Source organism: Cupressus sempervirens, chromosome 3, assembly GCF_028749045.1.
Source record: "Cupressus sempervirens isolate cs-2001-9-10 chromosome 3, ASM2874904v1, whole genome shotgun sequence".
Lineage (NCBI taxonomy): Eukaryota > Viridiplantae > Streptophyta > Pinopsida > Cupressales > Cupressaceae > Cupressus > Cupressus sempervirens.
The window spans coordinates 717,432,970-717,459,464 of NC_143120.1; the positions used below are offsets into that span (position 1 = coordinate 717,432,970).

Below are 26,495 nucleotides of genomic sequence, written 5' to 3' on the forward strand. Positions count from 1 at the left end.
GCTCAAAACTATGAGGTGGACTGCCTATAGTAGGACTTGCTTCCTCTATTTGTGCACACTCCTTAGACTTTATAGGGCTTGTCTTCTCTAGTTGTGCACTCTTCTCTAACATAGGGCTTGCCTTTTCTATCTGCCCACTCTTCTTTGGCATGGTAGAAATGTATGTGACTATACCTTTTTAGTTTCTTTATTTACTTCTTCATAATTTCCTCCTATGAGGAGAATGGATCTCTTTTTATTCCTTAATAGTGTTGCTATTCCTTTTAGAATTTCTATTAACTCTTCCTCATTATTTATAGTACATAACTTTTTCACCAGATTAATTCTTATTTTCTTTTCTTCCTCTATCAATATGCTTTTTTTATTTAAAAGTCTATTGTACAGATCTTCTGGTATTAGACCTCTTATACTATCAAACCTTTTATCGTTAAGAATCATATTCCTAACTACAACGTTCTCTAGCTATCTTGTATCCATATTATTGTACAAATCATAGTATTTATTTAATTGCACAAAATTATTGTCATTGACAATTTCCATGTTAAGATTCTCTACCTTGTTTTTCCATGCCTTTTGTCTGGCTTTTGCTTCCTGATCAGCTAGCTCTATTGGTCTGTCACCAGTTTCTTCTTCAGATTTAGAAGAACTAATCAGCAAATTTATTCTCTTCTTGCTTTGAAAACTTGTATTCTACTTGACTCTCTTCTTAGGAGGGTTTTTGGTCTTTCAAGCCTTGTAGACTTCCTAGGTTTTGGTGGTTCCTTAGTCTTTGCTAGATTCTTTGGAGGTTGCTGCTATACAACAGTTGCATATGGCACAATAGTTTTTTGTGCACTTTTCTAGGCAATTGTGACCTCTTCAGTAGGTCTTGCCACTACAATGGGTGTAGGGGTCAATAGCTCAGATTGACCACTAGCCTTCATTTCCATGGCTATCCCTTTCACCTCATCAAATTCCTTTCTTGTCATTCCTGATTCCTTCAAAATAGAACCAACCACCTTTTCCACCTTCTTCTTGGAGTCCTTTATTATCTAACTTGTCTTAACTTCTCTCATATTTTCAATATATGTCCCCTATCTATGACATTTAGAATCAACTTCTACGTGTGGGATTATTTGTACATATCCTTCAATTAATTCCTCACTCATCTCATAACCCATAAGTTCAATAAACTTAACTTGAGGAACTACAGCCTCCATACAAGTGAAATTTGTTTCAACCATGAAGCATAGTTCATCCTTATACTTTTCCACTAGCATAGGAGGTATCCTACCTTTGCTTCATTTTAGGTTGGAAAGATTTCATCATACTGTCAATATCACTGTCTTTGACTATTTTAGGACTAGCTTTGTATGCATGAGTGATTGTTTGTATTGCACATGCACTTCCATCCAAATCCATGGTACCAAGAAACTTCATAGTTGCATAGAAGAATATGTGAGTCAGTGGGGATTCAAACCTAAAGACTATGCTCCTATACTTCTTGATTCTTGATATACTATCCAACAACTATATTTGGATAATCTCACATAGATTAACATCTTCACCTTTTGCTGCAAGGTAAGTTGCATGAAGAAATCCTACATGTACTGAATCTGTCCTAGATCTTTGATTGAATTTGTATCCCAAAATTTTGCAAATTAGTCTTACTCCATCATCTTGAATGTTGTTGACCTTCATGTTTCTACCATCAAAACATGTGTTGAGATTTATCTCAACTATCTTGTGCACATTCTTAATGTTTACTAGATTGCATCCTCCATTGTTTAATCCTATGACCTTATGAATTAGGTCATAATCAATACATATGATAGAATCTCCCAACCATAGAAGATCATCATGTTCTCTACTTAGAATTATCCTTCCATTCATGATTGTCAAAATCCATGTAGAACATATGCTTAACTAGGTTAAGTTGTTCTAGGTATTCATGTTCTAGTTTTAATGACAAATCATTTTTACACATTTTCTCCAATTCTTTATGAATTTTTGTAACACTTATACTTTAAATTTTGTAATGAATATAACCTCTTATATCCTTGACATGAAGAAAATTTTTTGGAACTTGTAAAAATGCTCCAATAGGGTCATCAAGAAAAGAAACAAATGGGTGTTTCCTAAAATTCTACCTAGGTCTATTGTTGACATTAAAAACTTCTGGTCTTGCCATTTTTGAAAATAATTATGCTCAACAAACTCAAAAAATACCTTAACTTCACATATTATGGTTTCTAACAAGTTTGCGTGTCTGCAGACCTCTTTAATTCTTCAAATCTTGCTTCGATCTCACTCTTAGATTTTGCACCAACAAATGATGTTTGCAAATTAGATCACATCATTTAAATATTTTGCAACTTGTTCTATATATTATCTCTATATAACAAAGAGTTTATTCTTCTTATATATCCTTATCCTAGTCATATTAAGAAATGTGCACTTAGCTACAAAATTTTCTCAATGTCTAGTACATACTATTAACTACACAACCTATGATATTCTTTCTAACATCAGTTATCAATAATTGATGCTCTATTTCATTGAGAATGCTTAATTATAGTAGGAGTCACAAATAACAAGTGGTTTTACTCTTGTTAGATACATTAGGATGAGCTTCTTCCTGAATTGTGTGAGAGCTACCAGCTTCTCTTGCTTTTACAAATATTTCATTAAATTCTTTTGTCAACTCTTTCATTTATTCCTTCAGACTATCATCACTTCTTCTGTTGTTTCTTCTATAATTTTGATTACTATTTATGTTTTTCCTATCCATTTTGCAATAAAATTTTGTGTGTCCAAAGTTATTACATAACTGACATATAGGTACATTTCTTCTTTGTTCATTTTGCTGGTTGTTAGGTGCTCTCAAATTTCTTACAATGTGTCCAAGATTTTTGCATCTGTAAAAAATAATTTGTCTTCTTTCTCCACTCTCATTGTTGTGAGATCTTCTTCTATTACCTGCATAGTTAGTGTGACATCATGCATCTCTGGTTAACTGTTCAAGAGAATATTCCAAGGGAATATTTTGCTATCATCAAATCTTGTCATGCTGCTATAACATTTTCTAATACTTAGACAATTTTCCTTCATGAATAATCATGACTAATTTGTAAAACAAATATGTTGTCATAAATGACAACCATATAACTTACCTTATCTAATTGATTGGTCATATTGCCAACAATAACTTGAAAGGGAAATTCCTAAAAGACATAAACCATGGTAACATGTCTGTGAGTTAAATAGTTGAAAAGATGGGGTAGAAAACCAATGAAAATAGGAGTAGTACTTCCTCAATTCCACTGATGCAATCGTCAATGGGAACTCAATAATAACTAAAAGATGTTTCACTCCTCATCAAATAGCAAGGCCATGGAAGGTGCCCTCATGTGAGACAAGAAGCTATGTAGGAATAATAGGTGATCTTTTCTCGAACATAGTATGTTAGTGGAATTTGTTAACATGACGCAAACACTAGAACTAAAAGGTTGCACAATCATAACAATGCAACAAAACCATTAGCTCAATTATTATTCATGAACATGCATTCATAAAAATAACACACTCTGGCAAGAATAACTACACTCAGAATGAAAGCAACAATAGCACATATTATTGCATCAAAATAATGGCCTATAGTGCATATTACATCCATGTATTTATAAGAAAACATCTTGTCTTTTTGTGTTGAGAGTGAGAGCTCTTAAAATGAAAATACATACTAAATACTAATTTTAAAAAATTAATTATATACAAACTAACTATCTAAATGGTGCTAAGTAGGTCTACACCCTTTTTTATACCAAATAATGGGTGCATGAGCCTTTATTTGACTTAAAATAATGAAAGAAGAAGGATATAAGAAGAAGAAAGTTGCAAGAGGATCTAAGTGTTAGTAAAAGCTCTAAAAATGGAAGCTTGACCTTCTCTGAGTATTTCTAGGAGTTGAACTACCATCAAAATGTATTTTTGGTATAGAGAATGCTCTAAATTAGGAAGTAGTAGTTAACTATTAGAGCATTGTTACTTCAAAATTGTCAGTGCACCTCTGTAAATAGTACACCTATGCACCTTTTTCACTTGCACACATTGTGTACCTATGCACCTTGATGATAGGTTCCAAAAATCCAAAAAATTTCTCAAGTGTCAAAATTGAATTTCTAGCATCTAGGTTTTTCCTTCCTTATCCCAAAGCAATGTTTGGATGTTTTCAATTGAATTTCTTTATGATCTATGTTACTTAGGTAGCTTCTAGAAAATTCAAATCTCCATTTATCTTTAACTATTTTTTGATAATTGCTAACCTCCATACATATTTATGCAAAATCATTAATTTTAGTGTCTAGTTCCAACAATACCTCTTCAATCTTAAATGTTTACTTGTTATCTTCATCAGATGAAGCATCCTCAAAAGTTCTTTAGAATTTTTGGACTACTAATTTCACTAAATTGAGTTGGTTTTCAACTCATCTTCAAAAATGTCAAGGAAGGTAGCATTGTAATACTTCTCTTCTTCCAAAATTTTCTCTTGAATGTGGTCTCTTAATATCTGAATATCCTCATGTAGTCCTTCCATGACTTTATTACTAGTAGCTATCTTCTCTATCCAATCCTTGAGCTTATCAAGCTCTTCTACTAAATATACCTCCATGAGTGTATGATACCTTTTGACCTTTTATTTGTGTCAAAATATATATAGCTTTTTTCTAATGTACCTCATCCATCAACCCAAAATCTTGTTTCACCATGGACACCATTTTATCCTTGCTCAACTAAATATAGTGTAATAGGTTCAAATAGCCATGTATTATTTGTACAGCATTTTCCTCAAAATTATTGCATCATTGCTAAGATGCCCCCAAACTATAAAAATTCCCTTCTCCTTTCTCTACATTTTCATATAAAGAGTGATCTATGGATGATCCAAGTCTATTGGGTCCACTATTCCATGCAGATAGCCTCCCATAAGTTCATTTTTTCTTTGTAATAACAACAGTTCCAACTCATCTTTGTCCATATGCTTAAACACCTCTTTTATGGTTGTAGTAATCAATAATTTGGTGGTATCTACCATGGGCCTTCATAATAAAACCTCCTTGATTTGATAATCTTTAGGAGTCAAATCCTTAGTGTTAGCATATGGAGGAGGAATGGCTATGTGTGCAAGAAAGTCATGATCTTGGTTCTTCATGATGAAGGCCAGTGGTTGTGCATCACCCATAGTTGGCTCAAGCTTCTTGATGGCTTATACTAGCTCATCCATTCCCTCCTTAGTAGTTACATTCAGTGGCCTCTTATATTGAACCATGACCTCCCTCTTCAGTCAACTAGGTGTAGTGTCCATTGTAGACATATATTTGATTGAAGAGGGGGTTTGCACTGCAAGCCCCTTTCCCTTATTAGTCCTCTCTAGAGTCTTTTCTCATTGAGAGAGATCACCAATTTGAGTCTCTATACCTACTTGGGCTATGGTCCTAGCCTTGGTATCATGAGGAATTTGTTGAGATTCCTCATGTATTTTCCCTTCCTTCGATACTTCATCAACTTGCATTTGCTAGGGTTATTCTTCCTTCGCTGCCTATTCTTCTGAGTCTATCATGAGAGGAATGTTGAAAACATGAATTATAATGATACTACAATGGGGGAGTATTATAGGAACATGATTAGATCATTATCATGATGATATGTTACATTCATGAATGTGTTTGTCATTGATGTCAACATAGCTTATTTTTGTGGTATCTAATAGAAGAACAATGAAAACATCAAGTTGGTATGGAAAAATCATTGAGAATTCACTAAGTGAGGTTAAAGAGAGATACTACTAAGTGTCTAGTATATTAATCTATCCTTCAAATCATAAGATATTAAGTCTAGAAGAAGTTATGCAAGTTTTGGTGAAGGAAGTTTTGAGATAGAGTTTACCAAAGCATGTTCTAATAAACTTGTTATATTTCTTAGCAAATTTCTTATTCTAAGAAGCTGAAGTTAAATATGTGAAGAAGACATTCTAGAGATGACACATTTAAGCTCACTCATCAGAATGTCACATGTGTGGAGAGTTATTCAAGTTACAAGGTAAAATATTAATATTATCGCTAAGTGTAATGTGTTCTTAATGAGGTCCTATAATAATTAATTGAGGAGGTGTAATAGCTGACTCAAGGAATTATTTTGTGGATTTAGTATAGAGGAAGGATGTTTTACTTTATTTATAGAATTTGAAAGATCAAAAAGTATATAATAAAAGCAAGTGAAGAAAAGTAATCAGATTGATATGCAAAAATAAGTAGTGTTGAGCAAAGTTGGAGAAGACTTTTTTGTTGAGGTTTTATTGTGAGATCCGAGGTTTGGTAATTGGATCCAAGATTTGTGACTTAGTCTACAAGGCTTGATAGTGACTTATTTGAGTGATAGAATAGTGGAAAGAATATCTTAATAGTAAATTACTTGTTTGAGAAGTGAGCTCTTCTTGTAATTGAAATTGCATGTTTGGGCAGTGAGCTCTTCTTGCATACATTGTACTACAACTACTAACAATGTTGGAATCTCATAACAGGGATTCAAAATATCCTAACAATGACTCATATATAATAAATTTTGTAATAGAATCCTAACAAATTCTATCCTCTAACAAGGAATATTTATATTAGTACATTATCTTTTGGGCATCATTCCCACCAGAGTTTCCCTCTGATCAAGGGTTTCCCTAGTTAACATATCTGGTGTAATTGTGTATGTGCATCTTTTTATGGTTGTTGTTTACTTTGGTTACATGGTTAAGATTAATTAAGGTTGATAAATATTTAGTTGGATAAATTATTCACCCCCATCCTCTTATTTATCTTGGTGGACTATTATTTCTAACAACTAGTATCAAAGAATTAGGTCCTTGAAGATAAAGTTCAATAGCTTTGGGAGATTAGTGGAAAGTTATTTTAGAAAAGATAGTCCTAAGTTTGATGGAGGAAATTTTGACACCTAGAAAATGGAAGTTCTTGGTGAGAGATCAAAATTGTGAATAGAATTGAACATTGAGTTTCTAGATAGAAGCACAGGAAAATATAGATCCAAATCTAAAGAAGACATGTAAATCAAAGAAGGCATTGATCTACTTATGAAAAGAGAGAAAGAAGGTATGGAAGTTTTTTCTTGTTGAAATTGTAATGATTTTGGTCATTTTTCATCTGCATGCCCTTAGAGAGTAAGGAAAACTAAAAAGAGTTCACTTTTTTGATGTAGATGAAGAATTTAAAGCAAGTATGGAAAGATTCTTGAATGATTATGATAATGAGCTTGAATTGTTTAAGAAAGAGGAAGTATTAAAAGAGATAGCCTTGGTAACTATTATTGATGATGATGAAGAAGAGGATAATTCTAGAATTGTTAGATAGAATGATGAAGTATTCTTTGAGACTAACAATGATTTGTAGAACGAAGGAGAGCTAAGGCAGGAACATAGTTTAGAACCTAGAACTAAGCTAAAAATTTGAGATAACAACTCCTAATTCTAGTAAGAATATGACAAAGAAACCCACCAAAGTAGATCATCCACAATAGAGATAAAGGTGTGATGAGAAGAAGTATAATCAATGAACAACTATGTCTAATATCTCAAGTAGAACCAAAGAGCATAGATGAGGCATGAAAAGATCACTATTGGAAGTGAGCTATGAAAGAAGAGTTGGATCGGATAGTGAAGAATGAGACATGAGAATTGGTCCCTAGACCACTAGACAAGAATGTGATAGGAAAAAAATGGGTATATAGGAACAAGATGAATGAACAAGGTGAAGTTGTAAGGAATAAAGAAAGATTGGTATGTAAAGGTTACTCATGGAAAGAAGGAATATACTATGATGAAACCTATGCTCTTGTGGCAATAATAGAAGCAATAAGGTTATTCTTAGCCTATGTAACACATAAAGAAATTCAATGTGTATCAGATGGATGTCAAGTCAACATTTCCTGAAGGGAGAACTTGAAGAGGAGGTATACATAGAATAGCCTGAAGGTTTTCCTTTAATAGATGACAAGGACATGATATGTAGAATGAAAAAAGCATTGTATGGCTTAAACTAAGAACCTAGAACTTGGTATGCAAGGTTGGACAAGCATTTAACAAAGCTTGTATTTAGTAAATTTGGAACACCTATGGTAATTGGACACAAGTTATCTACAAAGGATGACACACCTATTGTTGAGAAGAAGAATTATAGATCTATGATTGGAAGGTTGCAATATCTAACTCACACAAGGCCAGATATAGAAAATGTAGTTGGAATTGTTGTGAGATTTCAAGTTGATCCAAGAGAAGGACATTATGTAGTAGTCAAAAGGATATTTAGATACCTAAAAGGAACACTAGAGTTCAGATTTTGGTATGATAGATCTAATGATCTCACTTTCTATTCTTATACTAATGTTGATTGGGCAGGCAATATGGATGACAGAAAGAGCACCAATGTGGAGCCTTCTTTCTTGGCAGAAGACTAGTTTCTTGGTTAAGCAAGAAGCAGGACTGTACCTCACAAAGTATAGTAGAGGAAAAATATGTTGCAACAACAAACAATTGTAATCAAGGTTTTTGGATGAAGTAGATGCTGTAGGATATAAGCATAGAATTCAGTGAACCAATTTTCATTCATTGTAATAACACAAGCACAGTGAATATGTCTAAGAATCCAGTGTTACATTCTAATACTAAGCATATTTCTATCAAATATCACATGTTGAAAGAGAAAGTTGTAGAAAAGGAAATCATATTGGAGTATGTAAGCACCAAAGAGCTTGCAAATATTTTCACCAAGTCTCTTCCCAAAGAGACTTTTGAGTATTTGTGAGGTATGCTATAGGTTATGCCCCTTCCTACATCAAAGTAGATGATGCAAGAGTGCATTAGTCTAGTGTTATAGAGCACTATTCTTTTTCTGGACTGAATGCTAATGCTTCCTATTTGGGGGAGTATCTATGATGGACGGAGTCTTCTTAAACTCTTGTTGGATGTTATATTGAATAGTGTCTTTGGACACTTGAGGAAGTTAGAGATAGTTGCTATAGAGATTGACAATGATAGATGGTTGTTGAAACTTTTGACATTGATGTCAATGGGGGAGAGATTACAACATGAAAAATAGTTTGATATAGAGTACATTGAAGGGAGAGATTATAGTTTTATATAGAGTACATTGAGGCATATCAATAGGATAATTATTGATGAAGAGAATTTGAAAAGAAAGGATAACAATCTTTTATAGTTGGGATTCTTGGAACTAGATATTTTTCATCTATGTTTCCATCAATGTCAAAAGGGGAGATTGTTAAAAGCATGAATAATAATGATATTTCTATGGGGGATTATTGTAGGAAAATAATTAGATCATTATCATGATGATATTTTACATTCATGACTATGTTTGTTATTGATGTCAACATAGTAGTTTTATGTGGTATCTGAAAGAAGAATAGTACAAAGATCAAGTTGGTACGAATAGATTGTTGAGCATTTTCACTAAGAAAGGTTAAAGGGAGGTACTACTAAGTGTCTAGTATATTTAGCTAACCTCAAAATCATAATATATTAAGTTTGGAAAAATTTATGCAAGTTTTGGTGAAGATAGTTCTAAGATAGAGTTTACCTAAGCATGTTTTGGTAAACTTTTTATATTTCTTAGCAGATTTGTTATTCTAAGAAGCCAAAGTTAAATATGTGAAGAATAAATTCTAGAGATGACCTAGATAATCTCACTCATCATAATGTCACACATGTAGAGACTTATTCAAGTTACAAGGTGAAAAATTAATGTTATCGCTAAGCATAACATGTTCTTAATGAGGTCCTATAATAATTAATTGAGAAGGTGTAATAGTAAACTTAGGGAATTTTTTTGTGGATTTGGTATAAAAGGAGGATGTTTTCCATTATTTATATAATTTGAAAGATCAAAAATCATACAAGGAAAACAAGAGAAGTGGAGTAATTAGATTGATATGCAAAAATAGGCAGTTTTGAGCGAAGGTGGAGAAGACTTCATTGCTGAGGTTTTAGTGTGAGAAGCAAGGTTTGGTAATCAAATCTAAGATTCATGACCTAGTCTACATGGTTTGATAGTGATTGGTTCAAGTGAAAAAATAGTGGAAAGAAAATATTAATAGTAAATTAATTTTTTGAGTAGTGAACTCTTCTTGTAATTGAATTTGCATGTTTTGGTAGTGAGCTCTTCTTGCATAGATTGTACTACAACTCCTAACAGGGATTCAAAGTTTCCTAATAGGGACTGATATGTACTAAATGTTGTAATAGACTCATAACAAGGTCTATCTATAACAAGTAATATTAATATTAGTACATCATCTTGTGGCATCATTCCCACTAGGGTTTCCCTAGTTAACATATCTGGTGTAATTGTGTATGTGCATCTTTTTATGGTTGTTGTTTACTTTGGTTACATGGTTAAAATTAATTGAGGTTGATAAAAAAATTTAGTTCAATAACTAATTCACACACCCCCCCCCCCCCCCCCCCACTTCTCAATTATCTTGGTGGACTATTATTTCTAACAAGGAAGTGGCATTGCCGAGCTTTTTTCTAGGAATGGAAAATCTTGAGATGGTAGCTGTGGTAGGCCTAGAGGTCCTTGAGGTAGAGGTGGTAATTGGTTCTAGTTCTCTCCTATGGATTGAATTATAGGAGTATCCTATATCTTTTTTACCACCATCTTAGTTCCCACTAGCATGAAATCAAAATCTAAAAGGTCAAAGGCATCTATACTCTCTTAACCCTCCATGAATGTGATCCACTACTATTGCTCATCCTCTAAAGTAGTAACCTAAATAGGCTCTTTTGGATTAGATGGTGGTGTTACATTGAATCTTCTTCTTCTTTTCTCTTCCATGGCCCTAGCTAAGTGAGTCCTCTGACTCAAGTGGACATATTCAATTTTTTCCCCTTCTTTTGCTTTAGCTTCTAGAATAGTTTCAGGAACCTAGAGGGGAGGAGTATTCTTTTTCATCAATCTTCTCTTTTGTGTCCCTCCTATAGTAGGCTCAACCCTGGCCTTTTTAGGAACTAGGGAGGAGGCTTCTTCCTCTTGACCTACCTATGGAACCCTCTATTCTTCCTCTTCATTTTCTAGTTCCTATTCTTGTCTTGATGGAGGCACTTTCTCTATCTCTTAGACTTGAGTTGTCAGCTCATCTTGAGGCTTTGTTTGTTCATGATTTTACTATGGTTATTGAGGCTTATGGGCATGAGCCTTTTGTTTCTTGCCCTTTTTTCCTCTTTTCCTTTTCACTCCTCTTCTTTCCTCTTACATGGACCTAGACAAGTGAGTTCTCTAACTCAAGGGGACATGTTCAATTTGTTCCTCTTCTTCTTCTTTAGCTTTTGGAATAGCTTTGGACACTTATAGGGGACAACTGTTTGCTACGCCCTTAATATTGGTGTATATAGGGTTATGAATAGTCAACGTGTGGCTATCTTAATCATTAATTAAGTCATGTTATCATTATTATATTATAATTTAGGTAGGTGGTTGGCCTAGGTGTTATGTAGGGTTGTGTCTATTCAGCCTAAGCATAATTAGTTATATATAGGAGGCTATGAATCTTACTTCAAGATCATATTGTGAAGTGTGTTCTCATTAAATATATTTAGACATTTCCCCTCGAAGTGGCCTATTACTCTTAGTTATTATCAAGTATTTATATAATATATAATATGATTTCTTATGTTGTGCAAGTTATTTCATTACAAGTGGTATCAGAGCATGATTTTGAAACCATAGAGGCAAGATATTTTCTCAACATTGGGGTATTTTGAGAACAACATAACATTCAAATTTTAGCGAAATTTTCAAATATTTTTAAAGGATTTGTGTAGACCAAATCAAAGAAGCTATAGTAAAAAATTCACAGGAATTGGAGCAAATTTGAGCAAATTATTTCAGAATTACTATTTTTTACATAATTTATTGAGATCTACATATCTCTCACATCATGTCAAATTGGAGTATAACTTGTATTGGGTTTTTGAATACATAGTGGAGGAGCCTACATTTCAATTTTTTGAGAAATTGAAGCAAAAATAAGAAATTTATTACAAAATTATAAAAAAATTCTCTTAGGAGTAGATTTACTAACTTTTTGGATTTTTTTGAGTAAGGATATCTTGGCCTTAGTAAGTTACAGTAAAAAAAATTAGAGAATTTACATTTCATTTGTATGATTTAAAAAAAAAAATAGTTTACATCATGACGGGGCCTCCAACAAGAAGCAAAAAGAATGCCACCACACTAGGGAAATCCTCTGATTAGGATTGGGAAACAACATAGGATAGTAATCCCCATAAGGAAATAAGTAAGTTCAAGGAAAAGATTAAACACCTATATGAATGAAACAAGGAAGGAGTTATCAAGCAATCAAGGTGAAACCTTCAAATTGACTAATAATGACACAAATTTTAATACTCCTATAGGGTCTATGATTTTTTTCTAAAGGTGGATATGCTCAAATTTGATGGCAAGGATCCTCTAACATAGATAAATCAAATGGAGAAAAAGGTTATTCAACACCTTCTCTTCCTCAACCTACTAGGTTGACTCTACAAAAAATTGAGGAGAAGAGAGAAAAAGGGTTGTGTTTCAATTGTGATAGCTATAATACCCCAAAATTCGCTCATTGCCATTATACCAATTCTGGTCTATTTTTGATAATTTCAAAGTCCTATAGGCAATTCTTATTCTACTATTCACTACTTGACTTAATTGTCAGATGCAGAAAACCCTAATCTGCATTCATCATATTTCTTACTTAATTCCTATAATACGTACTCATATTAGTCGCACTAAACCTACTTGATTTAATTATAATTTAATTATTAAGTATTTATACTTTAATTTAATTAAATTATATTCTAAGGCTAATGTACTATGGAATTAAATTTATTTAATTGAATAAATACGCCTATCTTAATTAATTAAATGTAATTATTTAATTAAATGGGAAGCCATTCCTAATTAATTAAATGAAGTTATTTAATTAAACAGAAGTGTTTCTAATTAATTAAATAGAAAAATTAATTATGAGAGCATATCTCATTTTATTAAATTAAATATCTCAACAAAATCTCTCTTCAGTTCAAAAAGGGGAATTTCTAGTTCACTATTGATAAAAAATGAGTTAAATCAATTAACTCCTTTTTCTACTCAAATTAAAATAGTTAACTCCTTATTTTACTCAAATTAAACCTCTTAACTCCCTTTAATTTGGGAATCTCCCTTTATGACTGAACCTCATCTTCAATCCTGACCGTTGATCCGAATCGATCTCAACCGTTGATGGATTCCAGGAAAGTCTATTTAAGAGACCCTCATCTCTTCATTTTGGAGGATGAATTTGGAGAATTTGCATTGAATCGCTACTGAAATTCATGCTCACATTTACTTACATTTCTTGCATACATTCTCATTCTTAGTTTAATCTCATTTTAGTTTAATCATGCATATGCTTAATCTAGTTTGCTTTATTTGTTCTTAGATTAAATTGCATCTTTCATTTTAGATTAATCTGCATACTCATTCTTAGCTTAATTCCATTGTAAAATACTTCGTTCTTAGAGGGTCTGGTTGCCTGCACCTTGATTCTGAGGATATTAACAGGTAAAATCCCTTTAGATAGAAGGCAATAGGTCACTTTGTAGGTCAATTTTTGGATGAACAATCCAATGTTCATTCTGAGATGAATCCGCATGCAATGACCGTGTTGAAGTGTGTGTGTTAGCATAGGCCACATTTTCACATATACATTTCTAGTGCCCACCATGGGGCATGAAAATCAATTTTTTTGGCCTCTTTCTATATTTTTTAAATCATTTTTTTGTTCTCTGTCTGTATTGTTCTATACAGATTCAAGAATCTTCACGCAAAACTATCCATTTTTGCGCGAGGATATAGAATCTTCGCATGAAGATTCTTTCCGCATCACGCGAGAAAGTTCTTTGGTGCATGAAACTTCACACAAGACCTGTTTCTTCGTGTGAGCCGGATTTGATTTTGCGTGGGCCGTAAAACTTCTTCGTGCAGACTGTCAAGAATTTTGTGTGAAACTCTGCTGACAGAGGCATTTTTTTGCATTGATTTGCATGTATTCTAATTTTTCTGCTGACTATTCGTGATTTCTAGTGTTTCTGTGTTTTTTGATTTTTTTGAATAGCATAGAAGCGATTTGTAGGACAATGGGAAAAGCGTGCTAAAGTTTCCAGAAACAGGTAAAAATCTACTAAGCACGTTGCGAGGATTACCAAGTAATTCTTTTTTGACTGATAACACTTCATTTGGAGCTAAAACGAACATCTCTTGTGTCAAGCTTGTGTGTGTATTTTCTTTCATGTTCTCATTTTACAACACATGCATAATTTGATACTAGGTTGTGATCTCTATTAGTTTCATTTAGCAGGCTTAGTCTTTAGTGATAGATCTAATTAGCTATCTTGGGTTATTGGACTCGCTAATCCGCTGGCCCCTAGTTCCACCCTGTGGTTGCAAGCTCAGCACCATGTTAAATAGGGGAGGGGTCTACAGGACATAAGCGTTAAAGGCTCCACAAGGCAACCCTTTTGTGCTTTCTAGAACTCACTAATTTCTGAGTTGTGGACTCGTTTTGACTTGTGTGAGAGGTTAAATGTTCCACATCTTTGGACTCACCTCACATTAGTTAAAGTGTTAAGTGTACCACCTTGTGCTTTTTGATCGCTTTTAGATAGATTTGTTTTCAGGAATTAACATTTGTACACACATAGTAATTAAGCCCCCATGAACACTATTCATGGATCTTGAGGGAGTGGGTTCCTAGTGAAACTCCTCTCTAAGACGGATTCCTTATGGGTGGGGAGGATATTTTGAGCATCTCGTAGATAGATGAATCTTCAACTTACTGATTAAGGCATCCTTTCTTCGAAGAGGTTGATAGATCACAGGAAGTTGATATCATAGATCTTTAAGAGATAATCTTAGTTTAGCATGTCAGATTAATCTATTTGTTTTGATTGGGCTAAAGGTGAAAAGGTGTCAAAACCTTGAATCTGAAAGCTAAGTCCCCTTGTGGTATACTATTGTGAGTCAGTCACCTTTAGAGAGGGTTAACCGTAGTAGACAATCCCTCTATAGGGAAAATTGTGTTGACGAAACCTCAAGCGGTAATAACCATTTTCGCCATGGTAGTGACAATCGCTATATAAATGCCCTTGTGGAAGAAATCTCCACAGGTGTGGTTCATTGTGGGTTGTCAGATCTCCCTAGCAGCTCTTGAAGATTAAGTTCTCGAACTGTGTCAAAACCTCGGTGCATCAAGATTGGAGGTCACCCCTGTGAGTCATAAAAGTTGCAAATTCAAACCATTATTAAATACCTTAGAGAAGCCAACTTTTATTTTCTAGGAATGTGTGCAATGATTGCAAAACTCTTTGAAAACATACACAAATAGCTCTCTTAGGGATTAGCGCAAACTAAGTCACTTGATTGTTCATGCACAAGGTTGCTTTTTCCCTTGCTCATTGTTTTCAGACGTGCTTGAAATCACTTGCTTGCTGTTCTACATGACTGTTTATCTACCTAGTTAGTGGAACGATCAAAATTTTTGTCAAAATTAGCCGCTGTTGTGAAACTATTCTATCCTTTCATGCGAAATCATTTGGGTCTCGCGCGAAATCATCTGGCTCTCGTGCAAAGCCATTTTGTCCTCATGCGAAATTAAATTTTTGTTGTGCATCTTTGCATGATCCAAAAAACATTCTTGCACAAAATTAAAAACGGTTACTGACCTTTGCACGAGATAGAAACATCTTCTCGTGGCACATAAAACTTCTTCGCACGACCTGTAAAGGTTTTTCGCGCAAGACTTTGTATCAAAATTTACAATCTAGATCTTTTCTAGCTATCTACAGCCTGCACGTTGTCCTTTTCTACATCTATTTATCGCTCTCTATTTGCAAACAGTCCTAGAACAGTGACACTTCGCTTAACTGAAAACTTGTGTCTTATACCTTGACTAGTCTCGTCTCATAAGTAATTTTGGTCCTCGTCTTAATGCTTGTCATACTTTGTGCCATAGTGGTCATAATCTTTGGCTGTTCTAGCCTTTAAATCAGACCATTTGTGCCTTAGTAAATAGCATTCTTGCTACTATCTTGTCCTTTTTGAGACTCAGTCTTAATATAGTCCTTGTCTAGGTTCTAGCTTCTTGTCCTTGCCTATGACTATCACAACCAGAAGCAGCAACGTGTTTTATCCTGATAACATTAGATGTGGTCATGCTAGGGGTCGTAATTGTGGCAGAGGTAGCTTACCTTTCACTACACAATCTATATCCAATTTGGCTAGTGAGGCGTCTTCACAGTCCTCCTCACTTGCAAGGTCATCTCAAGTTCAACGAACATTTTCCAATTCGCAACAAACTAGGAATCCTTTTCACCAAAAGGATACTGAGACAGGTAGGAGTCCTACATTCTCAAACACAATGTATGATCCTTTCTCCATAGACCCTTTTGAAACACAACATATAGAAACTGAACAAGTTCGTATAATGACTAATCGTGAACCTGAACGGGGTAGTCATAATCGATATCAAGAACAACCTAGGGATGATAAGGAGAAAGAGAAAGAAGATGACACTGATGAAGAACAAGAAGAGGTGGAAATCCTTCTTGAACACATAGCAAGATGTCGAAGAGACAAAAACTTTTAGAAGGTCATGGGAATCCTACTCAACGAAGAGAAAGAAAAGTACTTTCTCAAACTTGCCCAAGAGGGAGCTAAACTGCCCACACATTACGATGTGGAGACCATTATCACATGTGAAGAAGAAACTGAGACCGCTAAACTCCAAAAACAACTAAAAATTATGCAAGACCAATTGGCTTAGATGATGCATGAGAAAGAGAAACACAAAAAGACATACACATTGGACGCTCTTTGTTCATTCCCATTTGACAAAAGTATAAACATGTCACCTTTCCCACGAGGTGTAGAACTACCTAGATATGATAAGTACTTTGGTACTACTGATCCCCAAGATCACTTGCAGGAATTTGGTGCTTTGTATATGGAGTTTATACACAATCAAATGTACCTCATGCTTTTATTCCCTAGAAGCCTAGGTGGTCAAGCTTTGGAGTGGTTCTCACATTTACCTCCTGGTATCAAGACGTTTGACAAAATTGCTAATTCATTTGTTTAGTAGTATTCTCATAACATTCAACATCCTATAAAATATTCGAGATCTATGCAACCGTAAACAGAAGGTTGGTGAGCCTTTTCTCACTTTCCTCCAACGGTGGAGGCAACTTTATACAAAGTATTCCTATAAAATCCCAGAAACGGAGAAGCTCGACATTTTCACTAATAACCTCTTACCTAATTTTGGGTTTAGAGTCCAACTACAAGGTCCACATACCTTTGAAGATTTACACAAGCTATTTGTATCAAAGAATTTATGGTCAAGAAAGGTGAGCTCACTCTTCAGAGAGACTCAAAACAAGTTTACACTTCCAACAGGGATAAAACCAAACATGTCAACAAGAACCGAGAAATTGTACATGATGGGGTTGTTGATAATGTCACACCAAAACCTGCTAAAGCAGCATTTAATCTCACAGACTGCTTCAAAGCAGCCAAAAGTGTTGAGAAGCCCCTTCCTGACAATAAGGCATCTGGGAACAAACCAAGAAACTCATGGGCAGCACGACCCAAGCGAGAGTATATGCCTTTAGGAGAACCTTTGGATGTGGCTTACAAAACATTACTACAACACAAGCTTATCTCACCAATGGATAACCCTCGTCCCTATGATCTACAACCACGTCCACCATGGTGGAATGAGACCTCATTTTGTCAGTATCACCAAAACAAGGGACACAAAACTAGCAACTGTATAAACTTACGTCATAAAGTCCAGGACATGATTGATGCTGGTGAACTTGTGGTAGATGGACATAACAAGAACTCGGACCACAAGGCATTCAAAGAACCTTTCCTAGCTTATGAAAAAGGAGAGACTTCGAAACCAGAACCCTACAATAAGGTCAACTATATGTATTCCAATGAGGACAATGTCATTCATATGGTTGAACTTGTAGATTCTGAGTACTGCGATGTTATTACCATAAAGGGAAAGCAAGATAATGATAAACCCAGGACACCATTTGTCTTGAGAGGCCCTACTTCCAATAACATGGATAATGCGTCTTCACAACATTGTGCTAACGCTGTTACTCGCTCTCATGCGAAGTTGGTGCTCAAAGGCCCTACACCTCCTATTTCAAATACCCAACAACACAAGGACAAAGCCCTTGCTGGTCCATCTGGTAAAGGTGCAAAACACATGATGAACTTGACTACAACCAATTATAGTGTTCTAGATCGGTTGAAACGAACCAATGCTCACATTTCCATATTTGAGCTACTTAAAATCTTGCCTGCTCACAGGAAAATTTTGGACAAAGCCCTCACTAAGGCAAATGTTCCTCAAGATCTTGATCTTGAGAAATTTCAATCCATGGTAGGTCACCTGACCTCACCTCATCTTATGACCTTCTCTGAGGAGGATGACAACTCACTGAATCACCCACACAATCAGCCTCTACACATTGAGGTTATGATCCACCAGACATGTGTTCATCGGGTACTCATTTAGAATGGCACTGGCCTAAATATTGTTTTTACTGCTCTACTTAGACAATTGGATTATTCTGAGGACTCTGTTGATTCTCGACGAAAGATCACTATTAAAGCATATGATGAAGTAGAATGAAAGTCACTAGGTCTAATGACTTTACCAATTCACGTTAGTCCTATTGAAAGGGATGTCACCTGTCAGGTACTTGACATTCCCTTAGCCTACAACATTCTGTTGGGATGGCCATGGATACATGAGATGCATGTTGTGCCATCCATATACCACCATTGCATTAAATTCCCATTTCATGGCTCCAAAATTACTATTCCTACCACCACTAGCTACACTTGCAATATGCTCAAAGCTACTGATTCTTTTATCCCTACTAACCATGAGTCTACTCATTGTCACAACAATAAGCTGAAACAAATTGAGTAGTCATTTAAATTGAAAGAAACTGGTATGGGAGAGTACCACATGGAACCAATGTTGTCATTAACATCTATTCCAGAGTCCCCTTGACATTTTGGGAGACCCTCAGTAGCAAAGAAGCCATTTGTGTTGACACCTCAGACCAAGTTTAATGGCTCTTTTGTCAAAGCTATAGTTCTCTTAGAAGATGAAAGAGAAAATAGAGCCATTTCTGCATGGCTTTACAAAGAAGAGTCTCTAGTAGACCTAACAGAACAAGCTCGAGAAATCACTCCTAAGAAGTATGGACCTGGTCTTAAGCTTATGAAGCGTTTTGGCTACAAGGGAATCAGCCCTATTGGGTGCAATAACAATGGTTTAATAGATCTTATCAAAGGAATATCTCAAAGTAGCAGTGACACAACTCGCCTAGGGTTCAAGAAGGTCCCTTTCCATTTGGGATCCAATAAATTCATATCCGTACCTGAGAGTTCATCTAAAAATGAGTCACAATCTGAGTCAGGTACTCGAGAGGAAGAATTTAATGATGAGGATTCTTACCCTCATCCTATTCCTTATGATCTTGCTAAATTCTTTGCTGAGTCAAATGACTTTGTGCCACGTGTTAGCACTATGGATGATACTAGTGATTCTTTTGAGGACAATGTTGAGCAACTCAAATATCATTAAAAAAAGGGAGAATCTAGTCAGTCATGCCATATTGAGTATTTGTGTAAGAATCTAGAGGCTAAAGGAGAGTATGTCCCTATCACTGTTGGGGAGTTCTATAGTCTCTCACCATGTAGCACTGATTCTCATTAATATGAATTTGACAATCTTTCAAAAGTGACTACTAATAAAGACATTGACCAAGTGCATGTCTATGAAAATCAAATCAAAGTGAGTGAAGCGTCTAGGGATAAGTCACAGGGGTCTGATCCAATTAGTGTCCTAGAGTTGTCAATTACTAACGTTCATACTCTGAGGCATTTGAATACACCTATGGGTGAGGTTGCCATAGGTCTTGAATTGCTGGTCCATGCATTTAATGACTATACTGTGAATGCAATTGAACCAACCACTACTCTCTCACTCGCACATCTCAAGCTTATAGACTGGAACCACAATGCATCTAACGAAGTCCTCACGTTCTAGAATGACTATGCTCTTTCCTGTTACCTAAACGCTATCGAACCTGCAACATCTTCCACCAATGAGCAGAGTGTCAACATGACTGAGGCCAACATCAAATATCTCAGTCACATAATTAAAAAGAAAAAATGCAAGAGGTCCAATGGTGAAAACCACATTGTGGTAGTGTCGAATCCCAAAAAAGTAAAAACAAAAGACATATCCAAGGGTGAAAACCTCTCTGAGGCACCCGTGGATGAGATATTTGATGTCCTTCCCAGTCACTTTCAGGAGAGATCATCAGTGTTAATAGAGCTGACACAACCAATTAACCTGGGCACAGAAGAACATCCTCATGTGATACATCTGGCGCAGTCATTGTCACTTGAAGAGAAGGAACAATTCATTGCCTTTTTCAAGGAGAAGAAAATAAATTTTTCCTAGACATATTCTAACATGCTAGTATTGGATCCTGATCTTATCATGCATCACTTGTCCATAGCACCAGGCATCAAACCAGTTAAACAAAAGCTTCAAAAAATGCATCCTCATGTTGCATTGCTAGTCAAAGCCGAATTGGAGAAACTTCTGAAGGCTAGTTTCATTCGTGCAATTGATTATGCTGAATGGATATCCAATATTGTCCCTGTGTCCAAGCACGATAAGTCTATCAGAGTTTGTACATAATTCCATGATCTTAACTTGGCATGTCCTAAAGATGACTTTTCGCTCCCTAATATTGATATGATTGTGGACATGACGGTTGGCTATGAGATGTACTCACTTATGGATGGTTTTTCTGGATACAATCATATAAAAATTGCACCAGAAGATCAAGAGAAAATAGCTTTCACATGTGCATAGGGAACCTTTTATTGGAATGTGATGCCATTTGGTTTAAAGAATGCTAGAGATACATATCAGCGGGCTGTTACTACAATTTTCCATGACATGATGCATAGAACTATGGAGGACTATGTTGATGATACTTTGGTCAAAAGCGCTAAATGCAATAATCATTTGCACAATTTGGGACCAATCCTAGATCATATGGAAAAGTTTAGTCTTCGGCTCAATTCTAAGAAGTGCACATTTGGTGTCACATTAGGAAAACTGTTAGGATATATTGTTTCTGCAAAGGGAATTGAAGTAGATCCAAAAAAAGTACAAGCAATAATGGACATGCCACCACCTTGAAACATCAGTCAGATGAGAGGACTACAGGGAAGGCTTAAATCAATTCACAAGTTTATTTCACAATTGGCGGATAAATCATAACCCTTCACAAAGACCTTACATAAGGGTGTGAAATTCAATTGGAGCCAGGATTGTGAGCAAAGCTTAACAAAGATTAAACAATATGTTGTCAATCCACCAATCCTAATGCCTCCTATGCATGGGAAGCCTTTTCTTTTATACATTTCAACCACTAAAACATCTTTGGGGATCCTGTTGGCTCAGGAAGACAATGACAACAAAGAAAGAGCTATTTATTACTTAAGCTGAACATTGGTCTCTTATGAGAAAAACTATAGCATTAGTGAGAAATCTTGCTTGGTAGTTGTCTTTGCTTCCCAAAAGTTGAGACACTACATGCTTGCCCACACTACATGGCTTGTGGCTAAAATAGATCCATTAAAGTACTTGCTCAGTAAGGCAGCTCTCATAGGAAGATTGGCTAAATGGGTCATGATACTAAGTGAGTTTGACATCTAATATGTTGAACACAAAGCTATAAAGGGATAGGCAATTGTAGACCAGTTGGTCGAGGTACCCATATAGAGTCTTCTACCAATAAACATTGATTTTCCAGATTTGTCAATTCTAACACTCGCTCATCATACATGGGTTATGTTCTTTGATGGGTCCTTCACACAACAAGGATCGGGTGCTGGATTACTTTTCATCACACCATAGAAATACTCATTGCCCAAAGCATACAAGATTTTGTTTCCTTATACAAATAACATTTCTAAATATGAATCTTTGATCAATGGTATGAAAATTGCAGCTGAATGGAGAGTAGATTAGTTGAATATCTTCGGTGACTCTCAGCTTGTCATCAACCAAGTAAATGATGTGTATCAAACAAAGGATGAAAAACTGATTCCTTACAAATGCATGGTTGATGACTTGATGAAATATTTTGCACACATCACCTTCCAATAGGTTCTGCACATAGATAATAAAGCAGCTGATGCCATGGCCACTCTGGCCTCTCTTCTACAAATGCTAGATAATGATCTCTGACACGAGTTCTTGGTGGAAGCATTACACTACCTAGCCTATGACACACCTGATTCCAAGATGATATGTTCTATTATAGGGCAAGAATCATCCTACTACCATCACATCTATTCCTACATTTGTAATCAATCCATTCTGGAAGGTCTAACCCAGAATGAGAAATGTTACCTAATCCATAACGCTTCACATTATGTCATTATTGCTAACGATCTGTATAGGAGAGGTCTCGATGGAACACTCCTTAGGTGTTTAGAACCCAATGAGTCCAAACGTGCACTAATTGATGTTCACAAAGGCATTTGCAGATCTCATTCCAATGGCCTAACACTAGCTCACAAACTCCTTCGTGCTGGTTACTACTGGCCTAAAATGGAGCAAGAAGCTATTAAATATGCTATCCTACAAGCAGTGTCAGCTACATGGGAATCTCATTCACACTCTAGCTAGAGAGTTGATTCCCTCTACTACAACATGGCCATTTCAACAATGCACCTTTGACTTGGTGGGACAGATTCACCCAACCTCTTCTAATGGACATAAGTTCATTATCACCACTACAGATTATTTCATGAAATGCGTAGAGGTAGTCCCTCTCACAATTGTTGATGGCAAAACTCTAGCAATTTTTATCACAAACTACATCATCTATAGATATGATATACCATCCTTAATCATTACTGACAATGGAGGATAGTTCAAAAATAAAGACCTTAAGGAACTATGCAAGAAATTAAAGATCACACAACATTGGTCTTCCATTTATTACCCTCAGGGTAATGGCCAAGCTGAGGCATCCAATAAGGTGATCCTCAAAATTCTTCATCGCACAGTCAGTAAGTCAGGGAGAGACTAGCATCTCCAAATCAATCCAGCCCTGTGGGCATATAGAACAAGCATTAGAACTCCAACGGGCATGACTCCTTTTGCATTGGTATATGGGGCGGATGCTGTACTTCCAATAGAGGTTGGGATTCCTACTTTGAGAATCTCCATGAAAGGCCTTATCATTGATGATGACTATAGGATAGCTTGGCTTCAAGAGCTTGTATTACTGGATGAACAACGACAAGTGGCCTGTGATCATCTATGAGCATATCAACAAAGAATGGCACAAAGCTACAATAGGAGGATTAGGCCACGTGACTTCCAGCTAGGTGATCTCGTCCTGAGAGAGAACCCTAAGAATCAACAACAACAAATGCAAAAGGGAAAGTTTGAACCAAACTAGCTAGGTCCTTACATCATTACTGCAGTATATGGATCTAGAACCTATCAGCTTTCCACAACTAAAGGAGAAGTGCTTAAAGAGCCTATGAAAACTCTCCACCTCAAGTGGTTTTATAGTTGATTCAATCTCAGCAAGCTCTCTGTTCATATCTAAATGTCCTGAAAAAAATTCTAAAAATCATAAAAAGTCCCGAAAAAATTGTTACCCTAGTGAAAACCTAGCAATGGTGCCTTGGTAACACCAAAAAATAAATAAATAAATAAATAAAAATTTAAAAACAAAATTAAAAAAATAAAAAAAATATTGAAAAAAAAAAAAAAAGTGCCATTGATGAAAACCTAGAAATAGGCATCATGGTAGCAAAAAAAGGAAAATCTTGCCAAGAAGGTGAAAACCTGGTAAACAGGTGCCTCTTGTTCCCAATGCTCCATCTTGCAATGCATCTTCTGGCTACTCTATATAGTCACTTTCATGCTTTCGCTTTCCTTCTTTTCCTGCTCATGTATCCATGGATTGAGTCTTGTCATAGCTCGGGGGCATTCCCCCCTTAATGTCACTTTTTCAAGATTCTCCTCATAGAATCTTCTACGTGACAATCACCAGTCATTTTGACTGCATCTGCCTACTGTTGCCAATGTCACTCTTTTCGAGATTCTCCTCATAGAATCTCCTATGTGACAGTCACTAGTCGTTCTGACTGTGTCTACCTACTGTCACCAGTGTCACTCTTTTTGAGATTTTTCTCATAGAATCTCCTACGTGATAGTCACCAGTCATTCTGACTGCATCTGCCTACTGTCGCTAGTGTCACTCTTTTCAAGATTCTCCTCATAGAATCTCTTTCGCAACGGTCACCAGTTGTTTCAGCTATGTCTTCCTACCATTGCTTGGGTCATGTCTCAAGATTCCTTTATGGAAGATCTCTTTTGCGTCAGTCACCAGTCATCCTGGCTGTGTCTGTCTACTATCGCTTAGTCCTTCTTAGGTTCTTCATCATCAAGATTCCTCTTTGACCTCAGTCACCAGTTGTTCTGACTGCGTCTACCTACTGTTGTCACCCTACTAAAGAGATTTATTTCTTACATGTTCTAGACATTGACACTGGACATCAATCTCGAAAACATTGAACTCAAAAAAAAAATGATATACTTGTTTGGATATGCTGAGCATTTTCTTTGTTTTCTTTGTTTTGCTTTATCATATCTCTTCGAGCAACTCGATGATGTCATCTTCGACTAGAGAAGTAATGACTGGGGGCATGATCTTTTTTTTTCTTTTTGTTTGCGGTTTAGTTCTAATAAGTTGATCTATTCCTATAAGAGGGGTGTCCACTATAAGAGCCTCCATCTCGTATTAGATGGCCATGTGTACCTCGACTCCTTTTATACAGATATGTCAATGACATTGGTTCTTCTCCTTTTTTGTTGGAGTGAACTCTTCATGCTATAGTACATACTGATACTCATCCTATTCAGTGAACATACGGGTCACTGCGAGTATATCTAGCACACTTTTGTCTCAGGTTACAAACACAAGGGTCATTGTGGACAGAATGAATATTGAATACTTAGCATTAGAGGAATCTCCCATGTGTTTGGTGTGCCTATCATGCAAGCAACATTCAGGTCATCCTAGCATTTATGCTTTGATGCTTATGTTAACTTGCTACATTAAAAGGGTCAAATGTTCTGGTCATTCTGGCTTCTTGTGCCTCGAATGCTTACATTTAATCCCAACATCCCAATAACGTATGTTATATTCATATTTTCATGATTGCAATGTCAGTGAGAGTTGTATAACATATGAGTTTTATTTTTTATCTAGTGATGATAAATCGTCGAGGCTTGGTAACTAGACCTAGGGTTGCATTTAACATAGTCTTGTATTACATACTTCATTTGCATTAGTACACAATTTGATGGTAATCCTATTCATACTCCACATGCATCAAATTCCTCCATGGCTACACAAGCATTTGGTTCATCGATTATCGCTCCTTAATAGAATACCTGTGACTATCAAACAAAAACACGCAACACTACGTAAGATGTCAGTTCATACATATGCGTTCTATCTAAGTACAACATACATCTCATGTACATCAAAGCAAAACAAAAATAGACAATGACATGTACACCGAAATACTTGGCTCAAAATATCATATATATATATATCAAAGAATGGGTCAATACAAAAATGGGTGCTACTCAAGCGCAATTGATCAAAAATGATATATGTGGTGCTGGCACACCAATCAATACATAGACAAAGATCAAAATCAAAAATCAGGCACAGAGTGTCTAACTTTGTCCTAAACTCTCACCTCCAAGAGGAGCAAGAGGAGTAGGGTTAGCAGGTGGCAGAGGCGGTGGTGGCATATCTGGCCTGATAGGAGGTCGTGCACCTCCAGACTCTCACGCATACTGAGAGAATCTCTACACCTACAATGTCTAATCAGGTACTGCACTAGTATATGCTACATAATAATACACAACCTGAGCAGACTAGAAGTGGATCTCATCTTGTGCTAGCTCCAGCCTTTGCTCTGCAGTCTCCGTGCACTCTCTCTGATGATATGTCTCTCATTGTTGCTCTACTAGCTGTGCATCCCTGACTACCAATGCAATCTGCAACTCTCCCATTTGCCAGGAGGTCGCATGAATCCACTCTCAGTACCGCCATACCGCATCCTATACCCCACCTGCCGGCTGATCTGGCATGTCCTCATTAACCATCTGTGGTGCCTACTACTGTGGAGGTGCTTTCTGTGGTGGAGGTACCTACGGCTGAGGCACCTATTGCTGTGGGA

The 26,495-nt window shown here is 36.0% G+C and overlaps 1 protein-coding gene across 1 annotated transcript in view; it reads right to left on the reverse strand.

Annotated features, from left to right (window-relative positions):
- Window positions 1–26,064, reverse strand: part of LOC149568778 (GDSL esterase/lipase EXL3-like) — a 130,135-nt gene extending 104,071 nt beyond the window's left edge. Inside the window, exon 1 of the mRNA XM_089816776.1 lies at window positions 26,010–26,064. Coding sequence (XP_089672902.1) covers window positions 26,010–26,064 — 55 coding nt within the window. The remainder of the gene's footprint in view (window positions 1–26,009) is intronic.
- Between the last annotated feature and the right edge of the window lie 431 nt (window positions 26,065–26,495).